The sequence below is a fragment of the Sorex araneus genome, chromosome 6 (assembly GCF_027595985.1).
Source record: "Sorex araneus isolate mSorAra2 chromosome 6, mSorAra2.pri, whole genome shotgun sequence".
Lineage (NCBI taxonomy): Eukaryota > Metazoa > Chordata > Mammalia > Eulipotyphla > Soricidae > Sorex > Sorex araneus.
Genome location: NC_073307.1, coordinates 103,900,443 through 103,927,257, shown reverse-complemented (window position 1 = coordinate 103,927,257; position 26,815 = coordinate 103,900,443). Strand labels below are relative to the sequence as shown.

Sequence of the window (26,815 nt, the reverse complement as noted above, 5' to 3'; positions counted from 1 at the left end):
ACCAGACTTGGCCCAAATCAAAAATTATTTTAAATTCTTGATCACTTATAATATTTTTATTCTAAGCAAAACATACCGAAAATCTTTTTCTTACTCTCAAACAAGATTCATCACTTCATACTCTTAACAGGAAATAATTTGTTCCTTAAAAATCTCAGATTCAGCGCTAAGGTATTAGTTTAAAAATGAGAGAATTTTAACATAAGCTGAAATAGGATGAAGCCTGAGGACATTATTCTAAATTGAAAAGTTATAAAGGTACATAATTTCATCTCAACTGTATTTTTCACCAAGGTTTTATATATATATATATATATGTAAATCTTTCTAATCTTGCTAAAATTCTGTTCATCTTATTTATTTCCTTATTGTTTAATAGGGGTTACTCTATGTTGAGCTAAGCCAGGTACAGGCTGTTGATATTCAAAATTCCACAGAGCGACACACAGGGGAGTGAGAGGGGATGTGTACCACTTGAGGAGGGTCCCCAGTCTTTCAAGGTCTTCTTTATTCATGGTCTATTCCCCTCTCCTCTTTCCTTTACAAGCAACTTTCAGAAGATTTAAAATGTACATATTGAATCTACTGTTTATTTTTCAATTCATTTAACAAGCCATTGTAGCAGTTTCTCAGCTTTCATTGTAGAACTTAAACTGTTATTTTTACGGTAACTATATACTCACAGAATTATAAAATTTTTAAGTTTTAAACAGACAGACTAGACTATCAAATAATTCCACATCATTATCTTGAAACATCCAGTGTTCATCCAATCTTCTCTTTCTTCCGGTATTTCCTGTAATTCTTTCTACTACCTAGTTTTGAGATAAGGATTTGAAAAAAATTTTAGTCTTTTCTAGTAACTTCAATAAAGATATTCTTTCACTTAGTCTTTACATAACTATTAATTTATTCACCCCTATTATAAAATAGTACTTAATAATACAGTCAGAAATAAATATGAATTTATATTTTTGCTAGACTTACAAAAATAATGAATCTGAGTACCACAGACAAAAAAAATTTCTGTACATTTCTCATATTTACATTCAATGTCAAATATAATTCCCTTTTGGACTCTCAAAAAACATTCTGATAAATCAGTGTCACAAGGTGTGGCCCAAACACATATCAGTAAAATGTTCTGATCTAACAAACATTTCACCCTACCAATATAAAAACAAATGCTAAGATATAGAAAGTTCTATGGAGCTATATCTCAAAATTCAAGAATAAAATTAAAATAATAAATATTAGGAAATATCATAATAAAGAATAAGAAGGTTAAACTTTGAGTGTTTAATGACACAGTATTCACTATGAACTTAGATATTTCTCCTAGTAATGCAAAATGTAATGCTTAATAACAATATCTCTCATTTTTATAGAAATAAATTGAGCATTGTGAGGAATATGCTACATATCCAAGACACATGGAGAGCCTAGGTAACAAGACATCTGCATTTCCAACTTTCTGGTTGACTGGCATTCCTGGCTTAGAGTCTGGCCTTGCCTGGATCTCCATTCCCTTCTGTTGTCTTTATGCCTTTGCTATCTTGGGCAACAGCATGATCCTCTTTGTCATCATTACCCAGCAGAGCCTCCATGAGCCCATGTACTATTTTCTCTCCATGCTGTCAGCCACGGACCTGGGTTTGACAGTATCTACAATGTCAACAACTTTAGCTGTTCTCTGGTTTGATGCAAGAAAAATCAGTTTTGATTCCTGCCTTGTTCAATTGTTTTTCCTTCATGGATTTACCTTCATGGAATCTGGGATACTGGTGGCTATGGCTTTTGACCGCTATGTGGCTATCTGTAACCCTCTGAGATACACTACAATTCTCACCAATTCCAGAATCATTCAGCTGGTTATAATAATAATTATACGTTTTTTGCTACTAATGGTGCCAGTACTCTTGCTACTTAAGCGCCTTTCTTTCTGTAAAGCAAATATTCTTTCTCACTCCTACTGTTATCATCCAGATGTGCTTAAATTGGCATGTTCAGATAATAGGCCTAATAGCATCTTTGGGTTAATTGCACTTGCCCTGACAACAGGGATAGATACACCAAGTATTGTTGTCTCTTATATCTTGATCATTCGCTCTGTTCTCATTATTGCCTCCCCTGAAGAGAGGCACAAGACCTTTAGCACCTGTGTTTCCCACATCGGAGCAGTTGCTATTTTCTACATCCCCTTTATAAGCCTGTCCTTGCTACATCGCTATGGTCATTCGGCTCCCAAACTGCTTCATTCAATGATGGCCAATATATTTCTGATTTTGCCTCCTGTACTCAACCCCATTATCTATAGTGTAAAAACAAAACAAATTCGCAAAGCTATACTCAGCCTTCTTACAAATAAATAGTGGTTACATGCTAAGTAAACAAGTTAAACAAATAACTGACATTAGTGTTTTTTTCTGTAGAAAAGAAATTCTCATAACTGATTGACTCTCAGTAAATTTTTGAAAATTAACAATGTTCATGAAGTTGTACATTAGTGAATTTGTTCCAAGAAGATCTAGAGGTCTTTTGCTGGTGTTTTTTAGGAATCTATTAAAATTCATATACTATTCTAAAAAAAACTTACTCTGGAATTGCAATAAAATTTTGATGATTTGACAAATGCTATGAAGAATTCATTATGCTCTTTAATAGCCAGCTATATGAAATAAGAAGTCATCTTACTCAGTCTCTAAGGAGTTCTACACAACTGTCCAGTATGGGTCCCTGAAAATGCTCACAGTAACTACTAAATAGAAAAAAGCTCAAACACAGTTTAATAAAATGGTAAGAATCTCATAAAAAAGCAAAGATGAAAAACTGATGGAAATGAAGTCGCATCAGTGTTTGCTATTGAAAAAGTGGTAATATAAGGGAGTATCCTCAAAGATTCAGAGATCTTCAAATATCTCTGAAATATTACAGGAACATTGTCATGGAGCCACCTTTGACAAAGCTGAAAGATGTTAACGTGCAGTGCTATTCAGCCTCTGTGCAAAGTGTTAGATGTCACTTTGAAGTCGGCATTTAAACTATTGGCATTTACAAAATGACAAGTATGTGTTTTTCCAAAATTATGTTTATTAGCAAAATAACAAATAGAGTCTATTTTATGTTTGACCTTGTATGAAACTGTAGATATTAAATGATAAAATGTCTCCTATATTTAAGACTTGTAAAATGGCATGTGAGAAATAGTCAAATGGGACAAATTGATGAGATAATGAACTGAATTATTTGATAGTTGATAATACAAACCAATATGGCTTATTTGCATTACCTTTGAATTATAAATGTTTCCAAAGCTAAGTGGAGTAAAAGTTATTTATAAAATCAATTTCTGAGAATATGTTATTTTTATGTCACTGTTTTGGTTTTATTTCGCTATAATAATTCTGCCCGAGGCTTCAAATCAATGAAAATATTGTTTTTCTTATTCTTGTGATTCTTACATTGAATTAGAGCACAAAATTTTGCTATTTGCTTAAAATTTTCTTTTTTTCTTGAAGAATGTCATTTTATTAAAGAATGTTTTTTATATTTGGTGTCAAAATTTGATATCATATACTGTACTATTGTGGGGTTCTTACTATTTTCATACTGTAAGAACTTGATTACTGTGTGGAATTACAGAAAGAATAGGTTGGAAAATATTAAAGCTGAGGGACATTTACCTAAGATACTCTGAACACTGCAGCTTTACAAAGTGTACTCCATGCTGAAAATGCCACAGAAATGACTTTGTATGTAGTTCTGCTTAAATTTTTGTTGTTGTTTCAATTTTGTGGTCTCATTAGCAAATAAAAATTGTATTATTTAAAGTTCTCCACGTATTTTTATTTTTTTATTTTCTTTTCCATATGCATCGTGAAATATTAACACAGTCAATATATTTCATATATTTCTCACTTCACATTTACATTTTCCTTCTTCCATCCCTTCTTCCATATTCCTCTCTCTAGACCCATTTCTCTCTCCTCTCTCTATTTGTCTCTATCTATCTCTTTATATATGTATCTATCTATCTCTCTATCTTTCTCTCTCTGCTCCTATTGCCCTTGGATAAATAGTTAAGGTCTACTAACTTGACAAATATTTAATTTTGTATTAACTGTAGTCATCACTTAATTCTTCTTATAATTGAAAGTTTTTCCATTTGATAAACGTTTCTTCTTTTAAAACCATTTTTTAAGTTACATTATTTATTTCCTTCTCATTTTTGATGCCTACAATGGAATTTAAGATTGTGGAGTTCAAACATATTGGTTGCAACAGCCCCAGATGTTGTACATTTGTTAGTGCTTAATATCACTTATTGAAATGTCTGAGTCCTTAATTCCTTTGTCAATTGAAAGAAAAAGTTTCATAAAGGACATGATTGATCATGTTTATAATAGACTACTCTTGATCAGCCCGGTTCACATTTTGTGTTGTGTGTGGGATCCACATCTATCCTTGGAATTATTATCAGAAAGAGGATTATTTCTGAAAACAACTACCCAACACCAATCTAATTTCCACTCTATCCAAAATGCTTTTAGAGTAATATATTAATATTTAATAAGTGAAAAATCATACAATAATGGTTATGATTCTGAGAAGAGACTGGCAAAGCATGAAAAATTTCTCTTAGACAAATGAATCAAGGTAAAAATTCCAATAACTATTAAATTATTAAGTATGACTCAGAAAAGTTTTTTAAATTACAGTTAACACATATGTATCTACAAGCTCTTCCTATAGAAAGCAGACTGTTTTAAATACCTAAAATAATTATTCAAAGTAAACATATTACAAAACCCTAATTTTGACATATAAGAATCTATCTTATGCTATCTTATGTGTATGATTCTAATCCACTGTCATTGTTCAAGATTCTAAGCTCTACATCTGTTTCTCTAAAAATTGTATCTTCACTGTGAAAAAAAGATTAGTACAATTTTTCAAAATATGATACATTTATTTGAAAATCATTTTTTACTTATTCAATGTACATTTACCAATATCTACTTGTGTAGAAATAAAGTGTTTTCTTCAAGAACATTTATTCTGTAAAAAAATTATAAAGAAACTTCCATACAAAAACTATGTATCACAATCCTACTTCAAATTTTGTAACTTCAGCTCCATTTTTCTGTTAAATGACAAATTGCGTTCCCAGGCCACCACCTCACTCGCCACTGTGTACTATCCTCCAAAGTCCCTTGCCCAGGTGTGTGACGGCCCCCCCAGATTCTCCCCCCGCTACAACACTCCACATACAGTGAGGTAGAGGTCGTGGCCTCTGCAGAAGTGGGCATGGCCTCCTTTGGTGACACAAGTATTTTCCTCTTTCCTGGCACTCCAGACTCACTCTTCATGTCCATCACCTATCTGTGGAGAATATCCTGACCATCTCAAACACATTAGGCCAATAGTCCAGTAGTGTATTCCAACTGCACCTTAATACTGGAGTCACTAAAAGCTCTACAAGTCCAATATAAAAGAACACATCCTCCAAAGCTTCACTGGAGATGTCACCTAAGCTACTGAGGTGCCATTAGGAAGATGAAACTGAGGAGCAGAGAGGAAGGTGGAACTCTATAAGGGGAAAAGGTGACCACCATCAAACAACCTCATCCAAAATCCTTTCTTGCAATAAGAAGGGAATACTAATAGTAAACTGGAAGGGTTCACCACCATACTACTACAAAAACATGAAGAAACAGTGAAAATCCCCACCACGAGGAGAAAATTATTATAAGGGTCCAGACACCTCAACAAGCATTACCCACAAATATAATCTCTCCATAAAGAATTCAGACAAGAGCTGAGCACCCCAGGCTTCCCTCCCCTCTGGACTGCCGGCTGAGTGACAGGCACACTGAGTGACAGGTCGGTACCCCAAGCGCCGCAGCCATTCTGTCTTCCGGCCCAGGTGTGTGATGTCCCCTCACACCACCCCCAACCCCTAGACCCTCTGTCTGGTTGTGTGAAAGGGGCGTGGCCTAGGCAAAGTGGGCGTGGCCTTTTTCCTGCTGCAGATAGTCTCCTCAACATCGTGTCCAAGACTACATTCTAGCTATTCGTAAGCAGTAGGACAATAAAACACAAGACTTCACATAAGAATTGAAGGAACATCTCAGTGGGAGGCCAGGTTCCAGAAGGGGGAAATAAAAAGGCAACCACCATTGACTGAGCCCATCCACAATCCTTTTTTTGCAACAAGAGGGAACAGGGATACTGATCTTCAAGGTTCCTCTTCCATACCACCACAACAACATGAAGAAACACCACAAATCCCCACCACAAGCAGAGGACGATGAAAGGAGTCCAGAAACCTCAATTGGCGTTTCCTACAAATTTGAGCTCTCTGATAAAGAATTCAGAGTTGAAATCCTCAGGATGTTCAATGAACTCAATGCAAAAATTGACAACTTAAAGGAGGACCTGGCAGAAACAATACAACAGACAGCCGACAAAATACGGGAAGAAATGAGAGCAGAAATAAAAAACCTACAAAAAGAAATAAAGGATTCGGTAGATGAAATAAAAAACTCTCTGTCTGCCCTCAACAATAGAATGATTGTAGTGGAAGATAGAGTCAGTATGCTTGAAGATGAGCTGCAAAAAAGCCTGCAGGCAACAACAAACCATGGCAAGAGACCTCAAAATAGTTCAAGGGTGAATCAGAGTCCTAGGGGATGGTTTCAAGAGGAACAACATTAGAATCATTGGACTACCAGGACAGGGAACCAACCCCAGTGAAAAAGCCACAGTCAAACAAATCATTGCTGAAAAGTTCCCAGAGCTGGACAATACGGGCATCCAGATTCAAGGCGCCCAAAGGGTGCCAGCTAAAAGAGATCCTAACAGAAAAACCCCAAGACATATCATAGTTACAATATGAACGTCATGGATAGAGACACAATACTACAAGCAGCAAGGTCAAAGAAGGAAATCGCATACAAAGGAGCACCCCTTAGGCTCACAGCAGATCTATCAGAGGAAACCCTCCAAGCCCGAAGGCAATGGTGGGATATAGTGAAAAAAACTCAATGAAATGAACGCTTCACCAAGAATACTTTATCCAGCTAAACTCTCATTCAAACTTGAAGGAATGATACACTAGTTTGGGAATAAACAACAGCTCAGGAACTTCATAGACTCAAAAGCAAACCTAAAAGAAGCACTAAAAGGGCTATTGTAAGACAAGAACAACCCCTACAAGCACAACAAACCCTTACAGAAAGATGGCACAAAACCTCATGACAATAATCTCTCTCAATGTCCATGGTCTTAATTCACCAATTAAGAGACACAGACTGGCAGAATGGATTCAGAGACTCAACCCAACATTCTGCTGCCTGCAAGAAACACATCTGAATAGCCAGAACAAACACAGACTCAAAGTCAAAGGATGGAAAACAAACCTGCAAGCAAACAACTCCCTCAAAAAAGCTGGGGTGGCTTTACTAGTATGGGACAACATAGACTTCAGGGTGAAAAAGATTAGAAGGGATAGTGAAGGCCATTTTTTATTAATCACAGGATATGTACATCAGGAAGAAATCACACTCCTAAATGTCTACGCACCCAAGGAGGGACCAGCTAAATACCTACAACAGCTGCTAAGAGACCTTAAGAAGGACATTGTGAGCAACACAATACTAGTTGGAGACTTCCACACTGCCCTGTCACCTCTAGACAGATCAAGAAGATTAAAAATCACCAAGGAAATACTGGCTTTAAAGGAAGAAATAGAAGAGACAGGGCTAATAGATCTATACAGGGCTTTATATCCCCCCAAAAAGGAATACACATTCTTTTCCAGTGCACATGGAACATTTTCCAGAATAGACCATGCGCTGGGCCACACAGCATACCTCAACAGAATCAACAAGGTAGACATTGTACCAGCTATCTTTTCAGACCATGATGCACTGAAGATAAAAGTTAATCATGGACACATGCAGAAAACCAAATCAAACACCTGGAAATTAAATAGCTCGATGTTGAACAATGAGTGGGTCAAGAAGGAAATCAAGGAAAAAATCAAAAGGTACCTGGAAACAAATGAGAATGAAGACATGAGGTACCAGAACCTGTAGGACGCAGCTAAAGCAATATTAAGGGGAAAATTTATAGCTCTGTGAGCATATCTCAGGAAGGAAGAAAGGGCCCTCATAAATAACTTGACCTCACAGCTCAAGACCTTAGAAAAGGACCAACAAAAGAAGCCCAAACCAGGCAGAAGGAAAGAGATAATAAACTTAGAGCAGAAATTAATGATATGGAAACCCAAAAGACAATCCGAAAGATCAATGAAACCAAGAGCTGGTTCTTCGAGAAAAAAAACAAGATTGATAAACCACTAGCAAGACTCACAAAGAGAGAGAGAACCCGTATAAGCTGAATCAGAAATGCAAAGGGGGACATCACAACAGAAACCAATGAAATTCAAAAGATCATCAGAGACCACTTTGAAAATCTGTATGCCACGAAACAAGAGAATCTAGAAGAAATGGATAAATTCCTCGACTCCTATAATCTCCCAAGGCTGAACCAAGAAGACCTGGAGTACCTGAATAGTCCAATTAATATCAAGGATATTGAAATGGTAATCAAAAGTCTCCCCCCCAAAAAAAGCCCAGGTCCAGACGGATTCACTAGCAAGTTCTTCCAAACATTTAAAGAGGACCTATTGCCAGTTCTTCTCAAGCTTTTCCAGGAAATTGAAAAAACAGAAACCCTCCCAAACAGTTTCTACGAGGCTCATATCTCCCTAATACCAAAAGCAAACAAAGACACCACAAAAAAAGAAAAGTACAAGCCAATATCCCTGATGAACACAGATGCGAAGATTCTCAACAAAATATTAGCAAATAGAATTCAACAACTCATCAAAAAGATCATACACCACGACCAAATGGGATTCATCCCGGGGATGCAAGGATGGTTTAACATCCAGAAATCAATCAACATAATCCATCATATCAACAAAAGAAAAGATAAAAATCATATAATCATATCAATAGATGCAGAGAAAGCATTTGACAAGATCCAGCACCCGTTTATGATGAAAACGCTCGCCAAAATGAGCATAGAAGGGGCTCAATATAGTCAAAGCCATTTATCACAAGCCTACAGCAAGCATGGTCCTCAAAGGGGAAAAACTAAGAGCCTTCCTTCTGAGACAAGGATGCCCACTCTCTCCTCTTCTGTTCAATATAGTACTGGAAGTACTTGCAATAGCGATTAGGCAAGAAAAAGATATTAAGGGCATTCCGGTAAGAAAGGAAGAAATCAAGCTCTAACTATTTGCAGATAATATGATACTATACCTAGAGAACCCTAAAACCTCTATAAGGAAACTCCTAGAAACAATAGACTCGTATAGTAAAGTTGCAGGCTATAGAATCAATACCCAAAAGTCCATGGTTTTCCTATATGCAAATAATGAGAGAGAAGAAAGTGACATGAGAAAAGCAATCCCGTTCACAATTGCGCCTCAAAAAATTAAGTACCTCAGAATCAGCTTAACAAAGGAGGAAAATGACTTGTATAATGAAAACTACAAAACGCTACTTCAGGAAATAAAAGAGAACACGAGGAAATGGAAAGACATCCCCTGCTCATGGATTGGAAGAATTAATATTGTCAAAATGGCAATACTCCCCAAAGCATTGTACAAATTCAATGCGATCCCTATAGGGATACCCTTTGTCAGTCTTCAAAGAAATGGAGCAAGTGCTCCTGAAATTCATATGGAACAATAAGCCCCCACGAATAGCTAAATCAATTCTTGGGAAAAAGAAAATGGGAGGAATCAACCTCCCCAACTTCAAAATCTACTACAAAGCGGTAGTCATTAAAACAACTTGGTACTGGAAAAAAGGCAGAGCCACAGACCAATGGAACAGGGTTGAATACTCTGACACACACACCTTCAAATATATGACCATCTAATCTTTGCTAAGGGAGCAAGAAATGTGAAGTGGAGCAAGGAAAGCATGTTTAATAAATTGTGCTGGCAAAACTGGACAGCTACAAGCAAAAAAATGGGCTTAGACCTCCACCTACACCATGTACAAAAGTCAGATAAAAATGGATTAAAAACCTCAACATCAGACTAGAATCCCTAAGGTACATTAAAGCCAAGGTTAGCCAAACCCTCCACGACATCAAAGCCAACGGTATCTTCAAAGCTGACACTTCACTGGCCAAGCAAGTGAAAACAGAGATAAATAAATGGGACTATCTCAAACTAAGAAGCTTCTGCACCTCAAGAGAAACAGTGAACAAAATACAAAGACAATCTACAGAATGGGAAAGGATATTTACACAGTACCCATCCGATGATGGGTTGATAACAAGGATATACAATGCACTGGTTGAACTCCACAAGAAGAAAACTGCTAACCCGATCAAAAAATGGGGTGATGAAATGAACAGAAACTTTCCCAAAGAAGAAATCCGAATGGCTCAGAGGCACATGAGAAAATGTTCAACATCACTAATCATCAGGGATATGCAGATCAAAACACAATGAGATATCATCTCACACCACAGAGATTGGCCCACATCCGAAAGACCAAAAGCAGCCAGTGTTGGTGTGGATGTGGGGAGAAAGGGACTCTCCTTCACTGCTGGTGGGAATGCCGACTGGTTCATCCCTTTTGGAAAACAATATGGACGATTCTCAAAAAGTTTGAAATTGAGCTTCCATTTGACCCAGCAATACCACTCCTGGGAATATATCCTGGAGAGGCAAAAAGGTATAGTAGAGATCACATCTGCATTTCTATGTTTATTGCCGCACCTTTTACAATAACCAGAATCTGGAAAAAAACAGAGTGCCCAAAAACAGATGACTGGCTAAAGAAACTCTGGTATATCTACACAATGGAATACTACATAGCTGTCATAAAACATGAAGTCATGAAATTTGCATATAAGTGGATCAACATGGAAAGTATCATGCTTAGTGAAATGAGTCAGAAAGAAAGAGACAGACATAGGAAGATTGCACTCATATGTGAAATATAAAGTAGCTGAGAGGTACAAGCTTACAATGTTGCAATTTCTGGCAGATATTTCTCTGGACTTAGTTACTAAAATACTAAAATACAGAAATCCAAAACCGTTCAGCTGCTAGTGCGGCCTCTCCACTCATATCTCTTCATTCTCAGCAATAGAAAACAAATTATCAAATGCTTTCTTTTCAGCAGGTCGACTTTAGGGGGGAGAAACTCCAAATCAATAATAGTGAGTTTTTTGTTGAGATATTGAATGTAATCAAAGTAAAGTGAAAATAAAGTTAAATTTACCAGTTACACAGGCGGAGTGGGGGGCTGCGCAGGTGGGGGGAGGGGGAGGTATACTGTGATTCTTGGTGGTGGAATATGTGCACTGGTGAAGGGATGGGTGTTCGAGCATTGTATAACTAAGACTTAAACCTGAAAACTTTCTAACTTTCCACATGGTGATTCAATGAAAGAATAACTTAAAAATAAAAGAATTCAGACATGAAATGTTGCAGATGTTCAATGAACTCAAACAAACTTTTCAACATATATCCTGTAAATTAAAGGAGGACATGAAAGAAACAATGGAAGAGAGAGCTGAGAAAATACAGGAAGAAATGAAAGCAGAAATAAAAAATCTGCAAAATGAACTTTCACAAATAAAGGACTATGTAGATGAAATTAAAAACCCAGTGGGAGCCTACAATAGTAGAATGGCTAGAGCCAAAGACAGAATCAGTGAGTTTAAAGACGAGCTACAGGAATATTACAGACAACAAGAAGCAATGTGAAAAGACCTCAAAATAGCTCTTAGGTGAATCAGAGACCTAGGAGATGATTTCAAGAGGAAAAATATTAGAATCACTGGAGTACCGGAAGGACAGGGAGAAAAAGCTAATGTAAAAGTCACAGTTAAAAATATCATTGCTGAGGTATATAAAGCACTGGTTGAACTCTACAAGAAGAAAACATCCAACCCCATCAAAAAATGGGCCGAAGAAATGAACAGAAACTTTTCCAAGGAAGAAATACGAATGGCCAAAAGGCACATGAAAAAGTGCTCTACATCACTAATCATCAGAGAGATGCAGATCAAAACAACCACGAGATACCACCTCACACCACAGAGACTAGCACACATCCAACAGAACAAAAGCAACCGCTGTTGGAGAGGATGTGGGAAGAAAGGGACCCTTCTACACTGCTGGTGGGAATGCCGACTGGTTCAGCCCTTCTGGAAAACAATATGAACGATTCTCAAAAAATTAGATATTGAGCTCCCATTTGACCCAGCAATACCACTGCCGGGAATATATCCCAGAGAGGCAAAAAAGTACAATCAAGACGACATCTGCACATGTATGTTCATTGCAGCACTGTTTACAATAGCCAGAATCTGGAAAAAACCCGAATGCCCTAGAACGGATGACTGATTGAGGAAACTTTGGTACATCTATACAATGGAATACTATGCAGCTGTTAGAAAAAAAGAGGTCATGAATTTTGTATTTAAGTGGATGGGCATGAAAAGTTTCATGCTGAGTGAAATGAGTCAGAAAGAGAGAGACAGACATAGAAAGATTGCATTCATCTATGGTATATAGAATAACAGAGTGGGAGACTAACACCCAAGAATTGTAGAAATAAGTACCAGGAGGTTGACTCCATGGCTTGGAGGCTGGCCTCACATTCTGGGGAAAGGACAACTCAGAGAAGGGATCACCAACTATAATGTAGTCGAAGGCCATGCGGGGGAAGGGAGTTGCGGGCTGAATGAGGGCTAGAGACTGAGCACAGTGGCCACTCAACACCTTTATTGCAAACCACAACAGCTAATTAGAGAGAGAGAACAGAAGGGAATGCCCTGCCACAGTGGCAGGGTGGGATGGAGGGAGATTTTTTTCCTTTTCTCTCAGAAGCCTGACTGGTCTTTGACATGCAGATCTCAGATGTTAGCCAGGCCTGATCTTTGACATTGTAGATTTCAGGTGCCAGCCCAGTCTTGTCTTTGGGATATAAATCCAAGAAAGGTTTTGGTTTTGGTTTCGTATCTTCTTTCCTGAGGCCAAAATTACTGGACTGCGGATGCAAGGAAACAATGCATGTTCTGCTGCCTCAATGTTCTTTCTGTAACTTCTTTTGAGGCCTTTGGCGACATCACTGTATTGCGCTTTTAAGGGGTACCATGACCAATAAAAGTAGATTATGGAGCTCTCTACCTTGGTCATAGAGTCGAGGGAACCTGCACCATCCATGATATACATTTCTTCCGTGTTCCTTGTCTCAGCGCCTCCGACTACACGAACATTCACACAACATTATATATTTTCAAATTATTTGTAACTATAAATGAAGAAGAATTTTAGAAAATGAGTTTTCACAAATTGTTCATTTTTATGAATTTAGATAATGCTCCTAATTATACATATATCTTTATTGCTTTACATACCAATAGAATATATTATTTCTATAAGAAATACGAAAATATATGCTATAATCAAAGACATATGAAGAGTTCAAGTAAATTTATTTATTTATTTACTTATTTATTTAAATCTTATTAAATCACCATGGGATACTTGTATGCTTTCTTGTTTAGGTAACAATTACACAATGAACAAAGACACATCCCTCCACTAGTGCACATTCCCCACCACCAATATCCCCGGTATACCCTACCATTCCCACCCTCCCCCTGCCTCCATGGCAGACAATATTCCCCATACTCTCTCTCTACTTTGGAGCATTATGGCTTGCAACACAGACACTAGAGGTCATCATACTTGGTCCATTATCTACTTTTGCCATGCATCTCCCATCCCAACTGATTCCTCCAGCTATCATTTTCTTAGTGATCCCTTCTCTATTCCATTTGCCTTCTTCCCTAACTCATGAAGCAGGCTTCCAACTATGGGGCAATTCTCCCAACCCTTCTATATACAACTTTCAACTTTCCTTTTACTTACTTGGAGAACTCAACATTTGTCCATAGTAATCAAGTATATTATAAAAATTGAGTCCAGTTAGTGTAGCCGGAAGTGATACGCCAGAGTAAAATGTAAGTAAAGGCTGGATAGAGGTATGGGTTAATAATCCCTTCTACCAGTCACTGGGTTGTATCCTAGAAAGGTATAGAGACTGGTCTGAAGTCTATATTTACTCTTCATGATACTAAAATTACCATGGAAAATATTGGTTTGCTTTTCTACTTCAAGCAGGTCAATAACCAAGAAAAATTACATGGATCCATATATACCCCATTACCTAGAACACTCTAGAACACTGTCTAACAGGCTTTTCATTTATACAGATGGTTTGATTTAGATTGGTTTGCATTTTAGGACTCTATGATCATTTATGACTTAATTTTGTAGCTAAAATCCTTTTGTGAATACATTGCACTGTCATGTATTTTTAGATGGAGAGAAGGGAATTCAGACTTTCATCTTTGTCCCCAAGGAGTTAAATAGTTCCTAATTTCCCCCTCAGCTCAACCTCCTTTACTATAAATTCAGTGACTTCGAACCAGAATCTGTTCTCTCTTTGCTGATACAGAGTACAGAGAAGCCTCCTATTTCTACATGATGCTGGTAAGAAGATAAAAAAAAGATCCTCCTTGGGCTGGTGTTGAACTACAATTGTTACTTTTCAATATTGTCTGGGACTGAAATGAGATTCCACTAGGACCTAGTCTGTCCTAGGGATTCAATATCACACAGATATATGAGCCTTCTAGTTTGCAGAAAAATATATTAAAATTATAATCATGAGTTCATTGAACCCTTAAGAAATGGAAAAGAAAAAGAAAGCAAACTGAAAAGCATAAATGAAATGGTAAGATATATGCCTATATTTTATTCTGAAGAATGAATTCTACGTATGATTTTTGAAAAGCTTTATTGGACATTGTAGGACTGGGGTAAGAGCAATAGTGCAGTGGATAAGACACGTGCCTTTGCATGTGGTCAACCTGGGTTCAATCACCAGCATCCTATATGGTTTCTCTGTACTGCTAGGAGAAACCATTAGCATCAAAAAATATCGCTGAATATTTTATTGCTGAATATTTTATTTTAATTTTTAAAAATATTTCTGGTGTTAATTTGCAACAGGATATGTTTATCATTTAAATTAACATAAATTCAGACTGGAAAGATAATACAGAAATTAAGATTCCCCTCTTGCATTTAGCAGACCTCATTTTGATACTTGATACTACATATGGTCTGCCAAAATGCTTCAGTAGTGATCTTTGAGCACATAGCCAGATGTAAGCTCTGAGTATAACCAGACTTTGTCCAAATCAAAAATTATTTTAAATTCCTGATAACTTATAATATTTTTATTCTAAGAAAAACATACTAAAAATCTTGTCTTTACTCTCAAACAAGATTCATCACTTCATATACTTAACAGGAAATAATTTGTCCCTTAAAAATCTCAGATCCAGTACTTAGGTATTAGTTTAAAAATGAGAGAATTTTAGCATAAGCTAAAACAGGATGCAGCCTGGGAACAAATTCTAAATTGAAAAGTTATAAAGTCACAAATATTTCTTCTCAACCATATCTTTCACAAAGGCTTATAAATATATACACGTAAGTCTTTCCAATCTTGCTAAAATTCTGTTCATCTTAGTGTTTCCTTATTGTTTAATATGGGTTACTAACTGTTGAGCTGAGCCAGGTACAGGCTGTTGGTATTCAAAAGTTCACAGAGCCACACCAAGGGGAGTGGGAGGGGAAGCGTATGACCTGAGGAGCCTCCCCAGTCCTTCAAGGTCTCCTTTATTCATGGTCTATTCCCCTCCTTCCTTTTCAAGCAACTTTCAAAAGAATTAAAATGTGTATAATGATGCTACTGTTTATTCTTCAATTCCTTTATCAAGCCACCTTGGCAGTTTCTCAGCTTTCATTGTTGGACTTAACCTGTTCTTTTTCTATGGAAACTATATACTCACACAGTATTAATATTTTTAAGTTTTAAACAGACAGACTAGACTATGAAATAATTCCACATCGTTGTCTTGAAATATCCAGTCCTCATCCAATCCTTTCTTGCTTTTGGTGTTTCTAATAATTCTTTCTACTACCTAGTTTTGAAATGAGAATTTTAAAAAATTTTTGTCTTTTCGAGTGACTTAGAGATATTCTTTCACTTAATTATTTTTATATAACTCTCTTACTTTATTTACCACTGATATAAAATGGGACTTAAGTAATACTGTCAGAAATGAATGTGACTCTAGATTTTTCCTACTTTTACAAAAATAATGAGTCTGAGTACTGTATCACTGTATCACTGTCATCCCATTGTTTGTTGATTTACTCGAGTGGGCACCAGTAAAGTCTTTATTCCTCTCAGCCCTGAGATTTTAGCTGCCTCTCCTTACTCATCTTTCCCAACTATGGGATGCTCTTTCATGGTCACAGGAATGAGACCTATCACTACTGTTTTTTGCATATCTAATACACCATGGGCAGCTTGCCAGGCTCTGCCCATGTGGGCAATAAACTCTTGGTAGCTTGGCAGGTTCTCCAAAAGGGAGAACTAGGCTATCAGATAACAGAACTAGGCTATCAACGTGATGCTGCTGCATGTTTCTGAGAGTTTGGTTTTGTAGTCTCCTGATGTTGGCCATTAATGGGATTATAGGGTGCCAGGGCAGTTTCTGGGTGCAATTGTGTAGCTACTGGAAAATAGGGAACCTGGATGGAAGAGGCCCAGTCCCGAACCAAGCAGCCTTTGAGATCTCAGCCCTGGGTCCCGCACGCCTGGGTTTCTCTGCCAGAACCTTCATGCATGAGGCTCCTTGCATGTGTGAAGAGTGGCCTTGAGCATGGCTGTGGCTGGGTTCCAGAGGTCTTCAATTGCCAAGGCTCTGCTCAGCTGGGAAAGCAAATGTAACCCGCCCCTTCCAAGGGGCCCCGGTGAAGACAGCCAGGTGTGGGGACTGAGTTTCAGTACCACAGACTAAAGTCTATTTCAGTACGTTCTCTTATTAATATTCAATGTCAAAATATAATTCCCTTTTACTAAAAAAAATTGTGATCTATCAGTGTCATAGGGCATGGCCAAAACACTGTCTGTAGCACTGTCATCTGATGTTCGTCTATTTACTTTAGCAGGCACCAGTAATGTCTCCATTGTGAGACTTGTTGTTACAGATTTTGGCATATCGAATACACCACAGTAGCTTGCCAGAGTCTGCTGTGCAAGCATGATACTCTCGGTAGCTTGCCAGCCTCTCCTATAAGAATGGAGGAATCAAACCTGGGTTGGCTGCATGAAGGGCAAACGCCCAACCCGCTGTACTATGGCTCCATTCCTGGCCCAAACACAATAACAATAAAATGTTCTGATCTAACAAACATTTTAACCTTATCAATATAAAAACAAATGCTAAGATATAGAAAGTTACATGGACCTAAATGTCAAAACTCAAGAGTAAAATTGTTAATACATATTTGATAAATATCATAATTAAGAAAAAGTTTAGACTTTGAGTATTTAGTGACACATATTCATTATGAACTTAGATATCTCTCCTAATAATGCAAAATGTAATGCTTAATAACGATATCTCTCATTTACATAGAAATAAATTGAGCATTGTGAGGACTATACTACATATCTAAGACACATGGAGAGCCTAGGTAACAAGACATCTGCATTTCCAACATTCTTGCTGACTGGCATTCCTGGCTTAGAATCTGTCCATGCCTGGATCTCCATTCCCTTCTGTTCTCTTTATGGCTTTGCAATCTTGGGCAAATAAAATGCTTAATAACAATATCTGTCATTTATTATAGAAAGAAATTGAGCATCTGAGGACTATGCTACATCTTCAAGTCACATGGAAGGCCTAGGTAACAAGACATCTACATCTCCAACTTTCTTGCTGACTGGCATTCCTGGCTTAGAATCTGCCCATGCCTGGATCTCCATTCCCTTCTGTTCTCTTTATGGCTTTGCTATCTTGGGCAACAGCATGATCCTCTTTGTCATCATTACCCAGCAGAGCCTCCATGAGCCCATGTACTATTTTCTCTCCATGCTGTCAGCCATGGACTTGGGTTTGACAGTATCTACAATGTCAACAACTTTAGCTATTCTCTGGTTTGATGCAAGAAAAATCAGTCTCGATTCCTGCATCATCCAAATGTTTTTCCTCCATGGATTTACTGTCATGGAATCTGGGGTACTGGTGGCTATGGCTTTTGACCGCTATGTGGCTATCTGTAACCCTCTGAGATATACTACAATTCTCACCAATTCCAGAATCATCCAGCTGAGTCTAATAATGACTATACGCACTGTGGTGTTAATTGTAACAATACTCGTGCTACTTAAGCGCCTTTCTTTCTGTAAAGCAAATGTTCTTTCCCACTCCTACTGCTATCATCCAGATGTCATTAAATTGGCATGTTCAAACACTAGGCCTAATAGCATCTTTGGGTTAATTGTTCTTACCCTGACAACAGGGATAGATACACCAAGTATTGTTGTCTCTTATATCTTGATCATTCGCTCTGTTCTCAGTATTGCCTCCCCTGAAGAGAGGCACAAGACCTTTAGCACCTGTGTTTCCCACATCGGAGCAGTTGCTATTTTTTACATCCCCTTTATAAGCCTGTCCTTGGTGCATCGCTATGGTCATTCAGCTCCCAAAGTGCTTCATTCAATGATGGCCAATATATACCTGATTTTGCCTCCTGTACTCAACCCCATTATCTATAGTGTGAAAACAAAACAGATTCGCAAAGCTATACTCAGTCTTCTTACAAATAAATAGAGTAGTAATATGCTAAGTAAACAACTTAGTAAATAAATAACTGACACTAGTATTTTTCTCTGTAGAAAAGAATTCCTCATCACTGTTTGACTGTCAGTAAAATTATGAAAATAGAAATGTTCATGAAATTGAACATTAGGCAATTTGATGCAAGAAGATATTGAACTCTTGCTGGTGTTTTTTTGCAATCTACTGAATTTCATGAACCATTCTAAAAGAAAACATACTCAGGAATTGCAATAAAATTTTGGTTCTTTAACAAATGCCATGTAGAACTTACTATGTTCTTTAATAGCTAGCTATCCAAGATAAGAACTCATGATGTCTATAAAGAGTTGTACACCATTTATCCAGTTTGGGTCCCTGAATATACTCTCAGTAACTACTAAATAGATGAAAGTTCAAGCACAGTTTAATACAATGATAAGAATGTCATAAGAAAGCAAAGATGGAAAACTGATGGAAATGAAGCTGCATCAGTGTTTGCTACTGAAAAAGTGGTAATGTAAGGGAGACTTCAAGTATCTCTGAAACACTGAGGGAGCATTGTCATGGAGCCAGCTTAGACAAAGCTGAAAGATGTTATCCTGCACTTGTATTCAGCCTCTGTGCAAAGTGTTAGATGTCACTTTGAAGTTGGCATTTAAACTATTGGCATTTACAAAATCACAAGTATGTGCTTTTCCAAAATTATGTCTATTAGCAAAATAATGAATAGGGTCTATTTTATGTTTGACCTTATATGAAACTGTAGATATTAAATGATAAAACATGTTCTTCTGTATTTAAGACTTAAAATAGCATGTGAGAAATAATCAAATGGGACAAATTGATTAGATAATGAACTGAATTCTGTGATAGATGATAATACAAACCAGCATGGACTATTTGTGTTAATTTTGAATTTTAAATGTTTTCAAAGCTAAATGGTGAAAAGGTATTTATTAAATCAATTTCTGGAAATATGTAAATTTTATCTGACTTTTTAAAGTTTTATTGGACAATAATAATTCTGCCTCAGATTTCAAATCAACCAAGTGACTGTTGTTTTTTTTTTCGTGTGATACTTACATGTGAAATAGAGCACAAAATTTTACTATTTGCTTAAAGTTTTTTTTCTTGAAGAATATCATTTTATTAAAGAATTGTTTTTTTTTTGTTTGGTGTCAAAATTTGATACCATTTGCTATACTTGATGGGGTCTTACTATTTTCATACTGTAAGTACTTGAGTATTGTGTGGAATTTAAAAAAATAGTTTGAAAAATTTGAAAGCTGAGGGACATTTACCTAAGGTACTCAGAACACTGCAGCGTTACAAAGGGTATTCAAAGCTGAAAATGCAACAGAAATGACTTTGTATGTAGTTCTGTTTAAATTTTTGTTGTTGTTCTAATTTTTCTGGTCTTATTAACAAATAAAAATTGTATTATTTAAGGTTCTCCGTGTATTTTTGTTTTTTATTTCTTTATTTTTTTTCTATATGCATCATGAAATGATTAACATGGTCAATATATTTAATATATTTTGCATTTCACATTTACACTTTTCTTCTTCCATCCCTTCTTTCATATTCCTCTCTCTAGACCCATTCTTCTCTCTTTCTTTGTTTCTATCTCTCTATCTATCGCTCTATCTTTCTCTGTCTCTCTGCTCCCATTGCCATTGGATAAAATACTTAAGTTCTACTAACTTGTCAAATATCTAATTTTGTATTACTTGTAGTCATCATGCCATACATTAATTCAACAAAACATTAATTCTTCTTATATTTGAAAGTTTTACCCCTTGACAAACATTTCTTCTCTTAAAACCTTTTCTTAAGTTAGGTTATTTATTTCTTTCATTTGTGATGCCTATTATGTAATTCAAGGTTGTGGAGTTCAAACATATTGATTGCAACAGCCTCGGATGTTGTATATTTGCCAGTGTATAATATCACTTATTTAAATGTCTGAGAACTTAATTCCTTTGTCCAATGGAAGAAAAATTTTCATAAAGGACATGATTGACCATATTTAAAATAGACTTCTCTTGATCAGCGTGGTTCATACGTTGTATCTAGTGTGGGATCCACATCTATGCTTGGAATTATTGCCAGAAAAAGGATTATTTCATACAACACAAACCCAACACCAATCTAATTTCCAATCTATCCAAAAATGCATTTAGAGACTATATTTATATTTGATAAGAGCAAAATGGTACAATAATGGTTATAAGTCTGAAAAGAGAATGACTGGCTAAGCATGAAAACCTTTATGTTTCTCTTTTAGACAAACCAATAAATTCAAAAGTTCCAATAATTACAAAATTATTAAGTATGACTTCGAAAAATTTTTTAAATTACAGTTAACACTTATGTGTCTACCAGCTCTTCCTATAAACCAACAAAGACTGTTTTAAATACCTAAAATAATTATTCAAAGCAAATTAGAATACCCCTATTTTGACATATATAAAAAACTGTCTAATGTGTATGATTCTAATCCACCATAATTGTTCAAGATTCTAAGCTCTACATCTGTTTCTCTAAAAATTGTATCTTCACTGTGAAAAAAGACTAGTACAATTTTTCACAATATGATACATATATTTGATACTTTTTTATTTATTCAAAGAACACTAAAAATATCTACTTGTATAGAAACAAATAAAGTGCTTGCTTCAAGGACATTTATTCTTTCTTTAAAAATTTATATATTTTATTAAATCACCATGTAGAAGTTACAAAGTTTTCAGGTTTATGTCTCAGTTATACAATGCTCGAACACTCGTCCCTTCACCAGTGCCCATATTATACCACCAAAAACCCCAGTATACCTCCCACCCACCCCTGCCTGCGTAGCTGAAAAATTTCATTTTTTCTTTACCGTGATTACATTCCAAATTTAAACACAAAATTCACTATTGTTGTTGGAGTTTCCCCCCAAAAAACAGCCTTGCTGACAAGGAAACATTTGATAATTAGTTTTTCATTGCTGAGAATGAAGAGATATGAAGTCGCTATTGTGGCTGCGCAGTTTAGGATTTCTGTATTTTAGTATTGTAGAAATGAAATCCTCATAACTTATTGGCTGTCAATAAATTTTTTAAAATAGAAATGTTCATGAAATTGAACATTGGGCAATTTGGTGCGAGAAGATCTTGAACTCTTTTGCTGGTGTTTTTTTGCAATCAATTGAAATTCATTAACCATTCTAAAAGAAAACATACTCAGGAAGTACATAAATATTTGATGTTTTGACAAATGCCATGTAGAACTTACTATGATATTAAATAGCTAGATAAGAAGACATCATGATGTCTACAAGGAGTTGTACACAACTGTCCAGTTTGGGTGCCTGAAAATACTCCCAGTAACTACTAAATAGATGAAAGCTCAAACAAACACAGTTTAATACAATGGTAAGAATGTCATAAGAAAGCAAAGATGGAAAACTGATGAAAATGAAGTCACATCAGTGTTTCCTACTGAAAAGGTGGTAATATAAAGGAGACTTCAAGTATCTCTGAATCATTGAGGGAGCATTGTCATGGAGCCAGCTCAGACAAAGCTGAAAGATGGTACCCTGCAGTTCTATTCGGCCTCTGTGCAAAGTGTTAGATGTCACTGTGAAGTCAGCATTTAAACTATTGGCATTTACAAAATGACAAATATGTGTTTTTCCAAAATTATGTTTATTAGCAAAATAATGAATAAAGTCTATTTTATGTTTGACCTCATATGAAACTGTAGATATTAAATGATAAAATATGCTCTTCTATATTTAAGACTTGTAAAATGGCATGTGAGAAATCGTCAAATGGGACAAATCGATTAGAAGATGAACTGAATTCTGTGATAGATGATAATACAAACCAACAAGGATTAATTTTGAATTATAAATGTTTCCAAAGCTAAATGGAGGAAAAAGGTATTTATTAAATCAATTTTTGGGAATACATAATTTTTATGTCACTTCTTTAGTTTATTGGGCAATAATAATTCTGCCCCAGTTTCAAATCAACCACATGACTGCTTTTCTTACTCATGTAATTCTTACATGTGAATTAGAGCACAAAATTTACTATTTGCTTAAAATTTTCTTTTTTTCTTGAAGAATCTCATGTTATTAAAGATTTTTTTTTATTTTGTGTCAAGATTTGATAGTATTTACTATGCTTTGATGGGGTTCTTACTATTTTCATACTGTAAGTACTTGAGTACTGTGTGGAATTAAAAAAATAGTTTGAAAACTATGAAAGTTGAGGGACATTTAGCTAAGATACCAAAGCACTGCAGCATTACAAAGGGCACCCCAAAGCTGAAAATGCCACAGAAATGACTTTGTATGTAGTTCTGTTTAAGTTTTTGTTCTTGTTCTAATTTTTGTAGTCTATTAGCATATAAAAATTGTATTATTTAAAGTTCCTCATGTATTTTTATTTTATACTTCTTTATTTTGTTTTCCATATGCATAGTGAAATAATTAATACAGTCAGTATATTTAACATATTTCTAACTTCACATTTACATTTTTTCTTCCATCCCTTCTTCCATATTTCTCTCTCTAGACCCATTCCTCTCTCCTCTCTGTCTCTATCTTTCTATCTATCTTGCTATTTTTCTCTGTCTCTCTGCTCCCATTGCCCGTGGATAAAATACTTAAGGTCTACTAACTTGGCAAATATCTAATTTTATATTAACTGTAGTCATCATGCCATACATTAGTTCACGAAAACTTAATTCTTTTATAATTGAAAGTTTTACCCCTTGACAAACATTTCTTCTTTTAAAACCTTTTCTTAAGTTACATTATTTATTTCTTTCATTTGCAATGCTTACAATGGAATTCAAGATTGTGGAGTTCAAAAATATTGGTTGCAACAGCCTCGGATGTTGTACATTTGTTAGTGCTTAATATCACTTATTGAAATGTCTGAGTCCTTAATTCCTTTGTCCAATAGAAGAAAAAGTTTCATAAAGGACATGATTGATATGTTTAAAATAGACTACTCTTGATCAGCCTGGGTCACATTTTGTGTTGTGTGTGGGATCCACATCCTTGGAATTTTATGAGAGGATTATTTCTCACAAGAACTACCCAACTGCCATCTAATTTCCACTCTTCCAATAATGCATTTAGAGCATATATTAATATTTGATAAGTGCAAAATGATGCAATAATGCTTATGGTTCTGAAAGAAGAATGACTGGCTAAGCATGAAAAATTTTATGTTTCTTTTTTAACAAATGAATCAACTGTAATTTTAAATTACAGCTAACACATATGTATCTACTAGCTATTCCTATAGAAGAGCAGACTGTTTTAAATACCTAAAATAATTATTCAAAGTAAACTAATTAGAAAACCCCAATTTTGACATATAAACAACTATCATCTGTGTATGATTCTAATCCACTATGATTGTTCAAGATTCTAAGCTCTACAACTGTTTCTCTAAAACTTTTATCTTCACTGTAAAAAAAAATGACTAGTACATATTTTCACATATGATACATTTATTTGAAACTCATTTTTTATTTATTCAATGAACATTTACCAATATCTACTTGTGTAGAATATAGTATCACACTTGTACTTCAAATATTGTAAATTCAGCTCCATTTTCTGGTTAAATGATAAGTTGTGTTCCCAGGTTGCCACCCCACACCCCACTACACCATCCTGTCCACCACCGCATCATCTCCATCACCGCTCCTGGTTTTCTACCTCTTCCAGGTTTTTGACCTCCCACCTGGCACGCCACCCATATTGAAGTAAAGGGCATGGCCTCCCTAGAAGTGGGCATTGCCTCGTTGGGGGCCACAAGTATTTTCCTTTTTCCTGGAACTCTGGACTAACCTTTCATTTCCATCACCTATTCGTGGAGAATATCCTGGCGATTTCAAACATATTAGGCCAATAGTCCAGTACCCTATTCCTATTGCACCATAATACTGGCGTCACAAGAACCTCTACAGATCAAAAAAAAGAACACATCCAATTGGACAAGGGAAGCCAATTCCCCTGCCTCTGTACCCCAGGCACCCCCTCGAATGCTCAGACGCCGAACATCCTTGAGCACAATCATGTCCTCCCTTAGCCATCCTCCATCACCGCTCCAGGTTTTCTTACTCTCCCAGGTTTGTGTCTATCCCAATGGCCCCCAAACAACATCACAATAGGGAGCATGGCCTCTGAAGAAGTGATTGTGGCCTCTCTTGAGGCCACAGTTATGTCGCTATTTTCCCTTTTCCTGACACTCTGGACCCACATCTTCATTTCCATCAACTATTTTTTGTGGAGAATATCCTGGCCATGTCAAACAAATTAGGCCAACAATCCAGTAGCTTATTCCAAATGCCCCATAATACTGGAGTCACAAGAAGCTCTACAAATCCAATATAAAAGAACACATCCTCCAAAGCTTCACTAGAGATGTCACCTAAGCCCCTGAGGAGCACCTGAGAGGGAGGTGAAACTCTATAAGGGGAAAAGATGACAACCATTGACCAAGCTCATCCAAAATTCTTTCTCACAACAACAGGAAATACTGATAGTGAACTAGAAGGGTTCACCACCATACTACTAAAAAACATGAAGAAACCATGAAAATCCCCGCTATGAGGAGAAGATGATTAAAAGGGTCCAGACAACCTCAACAAACTTTACCCACATATACAATCTCTCCAATAAGAATTCAGAGATGAAATGTTGAAGATGTTCAATGAACTCAAAGAAGCGTTTCAACATGCATCCTGTAAATTAAAGGAGGACATGAAAGAAACAATGGCTCAGAGAGCCAAGAAAATACAGGAATAAATGAGTGCAGAAATAAAAAAAAAACCTGCAAAAATAACTGTCACAAATAAAGGACTATGTAGATGAAATTACAACCTCAGTGGGAGCCATCAATAGTAGAATGGCTACAGCCAAAGACAGAATCAGTGAGTTTAAAGATGAGCTACAGGAATATTACAGATTACAAGAAGAAATGGGAAACGACCTCAGGATAGCTATTAGGTGAATCAGAGACCTAGGAGATGATTTCAAGAGGAACAATATTGGAATCATTGCAATACCAAAAAGATAGGGAGACAACCCCAGTGAAAAAGTCACAGTTAAAAATATCATTGCTGAAAAGTTCCCAGAGCTGAAGAATGCAGGCATCCAGATCCAAGAAGTACAAAGAGTGCCAGCTAAAAATGACCCTAGCAAAAAGACTCCTGGACATATAGTCAGAATAACAATTGCCACAGATAGAAACACAATACTGCAAGCAGCAAGGTCAAAGAAGGAAATCACATACGAAGAAGCACCCCTTATATTTACAGCAGAACCATCAAAGGAAACCCTCCAAGCCCGAACACAGTATGGGATATAGTGAAAAAACTCAATGAACTGAAAGGTTCACAAAGAACACTTTACCCAGCTAAACTTTCACTCAAACTCAAAGGAACAATACACTGTTTCATGGATAAACAACAGCTAGGAACCTCATAGAGACTTAAAACAAAACTTTCTTTTTTCGCTTTTTGGGTCACAACCCAGCGATGCTCAGGGGTTACTCCTGGCTTTACACTCAGGAATTACTCCTGGCGGTGCTTGGGGGACCATATGGGGTGCCGGGGATTGAACCTGGGTCGGCCGCGTGCAAGGCAAATGCCCTACCCGCTGTACTATCGCTCCGGCCCTGAGACTTAAAACAAAACTTAACAGAAGGACAAAAGGGGTTTCTGTAAGACAAGAAAAAACTCCAACAAACCCCTACAGAAAGATGGTACAAAACCCCATGACAATAAATCTCCCTCAATGTCAATGGTCTAAATGCATCAATTACAAGTCAGAGAGTGGCAAAATGGATTCAGAAACTAAACCCAACATTTGCTGCCTACAAGAAACATACCTGAAAAGTCAGAGCAAACACAGAATCAAAGTCAAAAGATGGAAAACAATCCTGCAACAAAACAAATCCCTCAAGAAAGCCAGGGTGGCCATACTAGTATCCAAAAACACAGA

At 36.4% G+C, this 26,815-nt stretch overlaps 2 protein-coding genes across 2 annotated transcripts; both read left to right on the top strand.

The window, feature by feature from the left end:
- The first annotated feature begins 1,433 nt into the window (after positions 1-1,433).
- On the top strand, positions 1,434-2,372 carry LOC101551426 (olfactory receptor 51F1-like). Its single transcript, XM_004618302.2, has one exon. It carries the CDS (start codon positions 1,434-1,436, stop codon positions 2,370-2,372), a length of 939 nt encoding a protein of 312 aa, XP_004618359.2.
- Positions 2,373-17,414: 15,042 nt separating this feature from the next.
- Positions 17,415-18,810, top strand: LOC101551161 (olfactory receptor 51F1-like). Its single transcript, XM_004618301.2, has 2 exons — positions 17,415-17,431; positions 17,868-18,810. Exons 1-2 carry the CDS (start codon positions 17,415-17,417, stop codon positions 18,808-18,810), a joined length of 960 nt encoding a protein of 319 aa, XP_004618358.2.
- Positions 18,811-26,815: the final 8,005 nt, after the last annotated feature.

Bases quoted from the DNA above. Each gene is read 5' to 3' on its own strand.
- LOC101551426 (XM_004618302.2), top strand. From the start codon at position 1,434: ATGGAGAGCCTAGGTAACAAGACATCTGCATTTCCAACTTTCTGGTTG.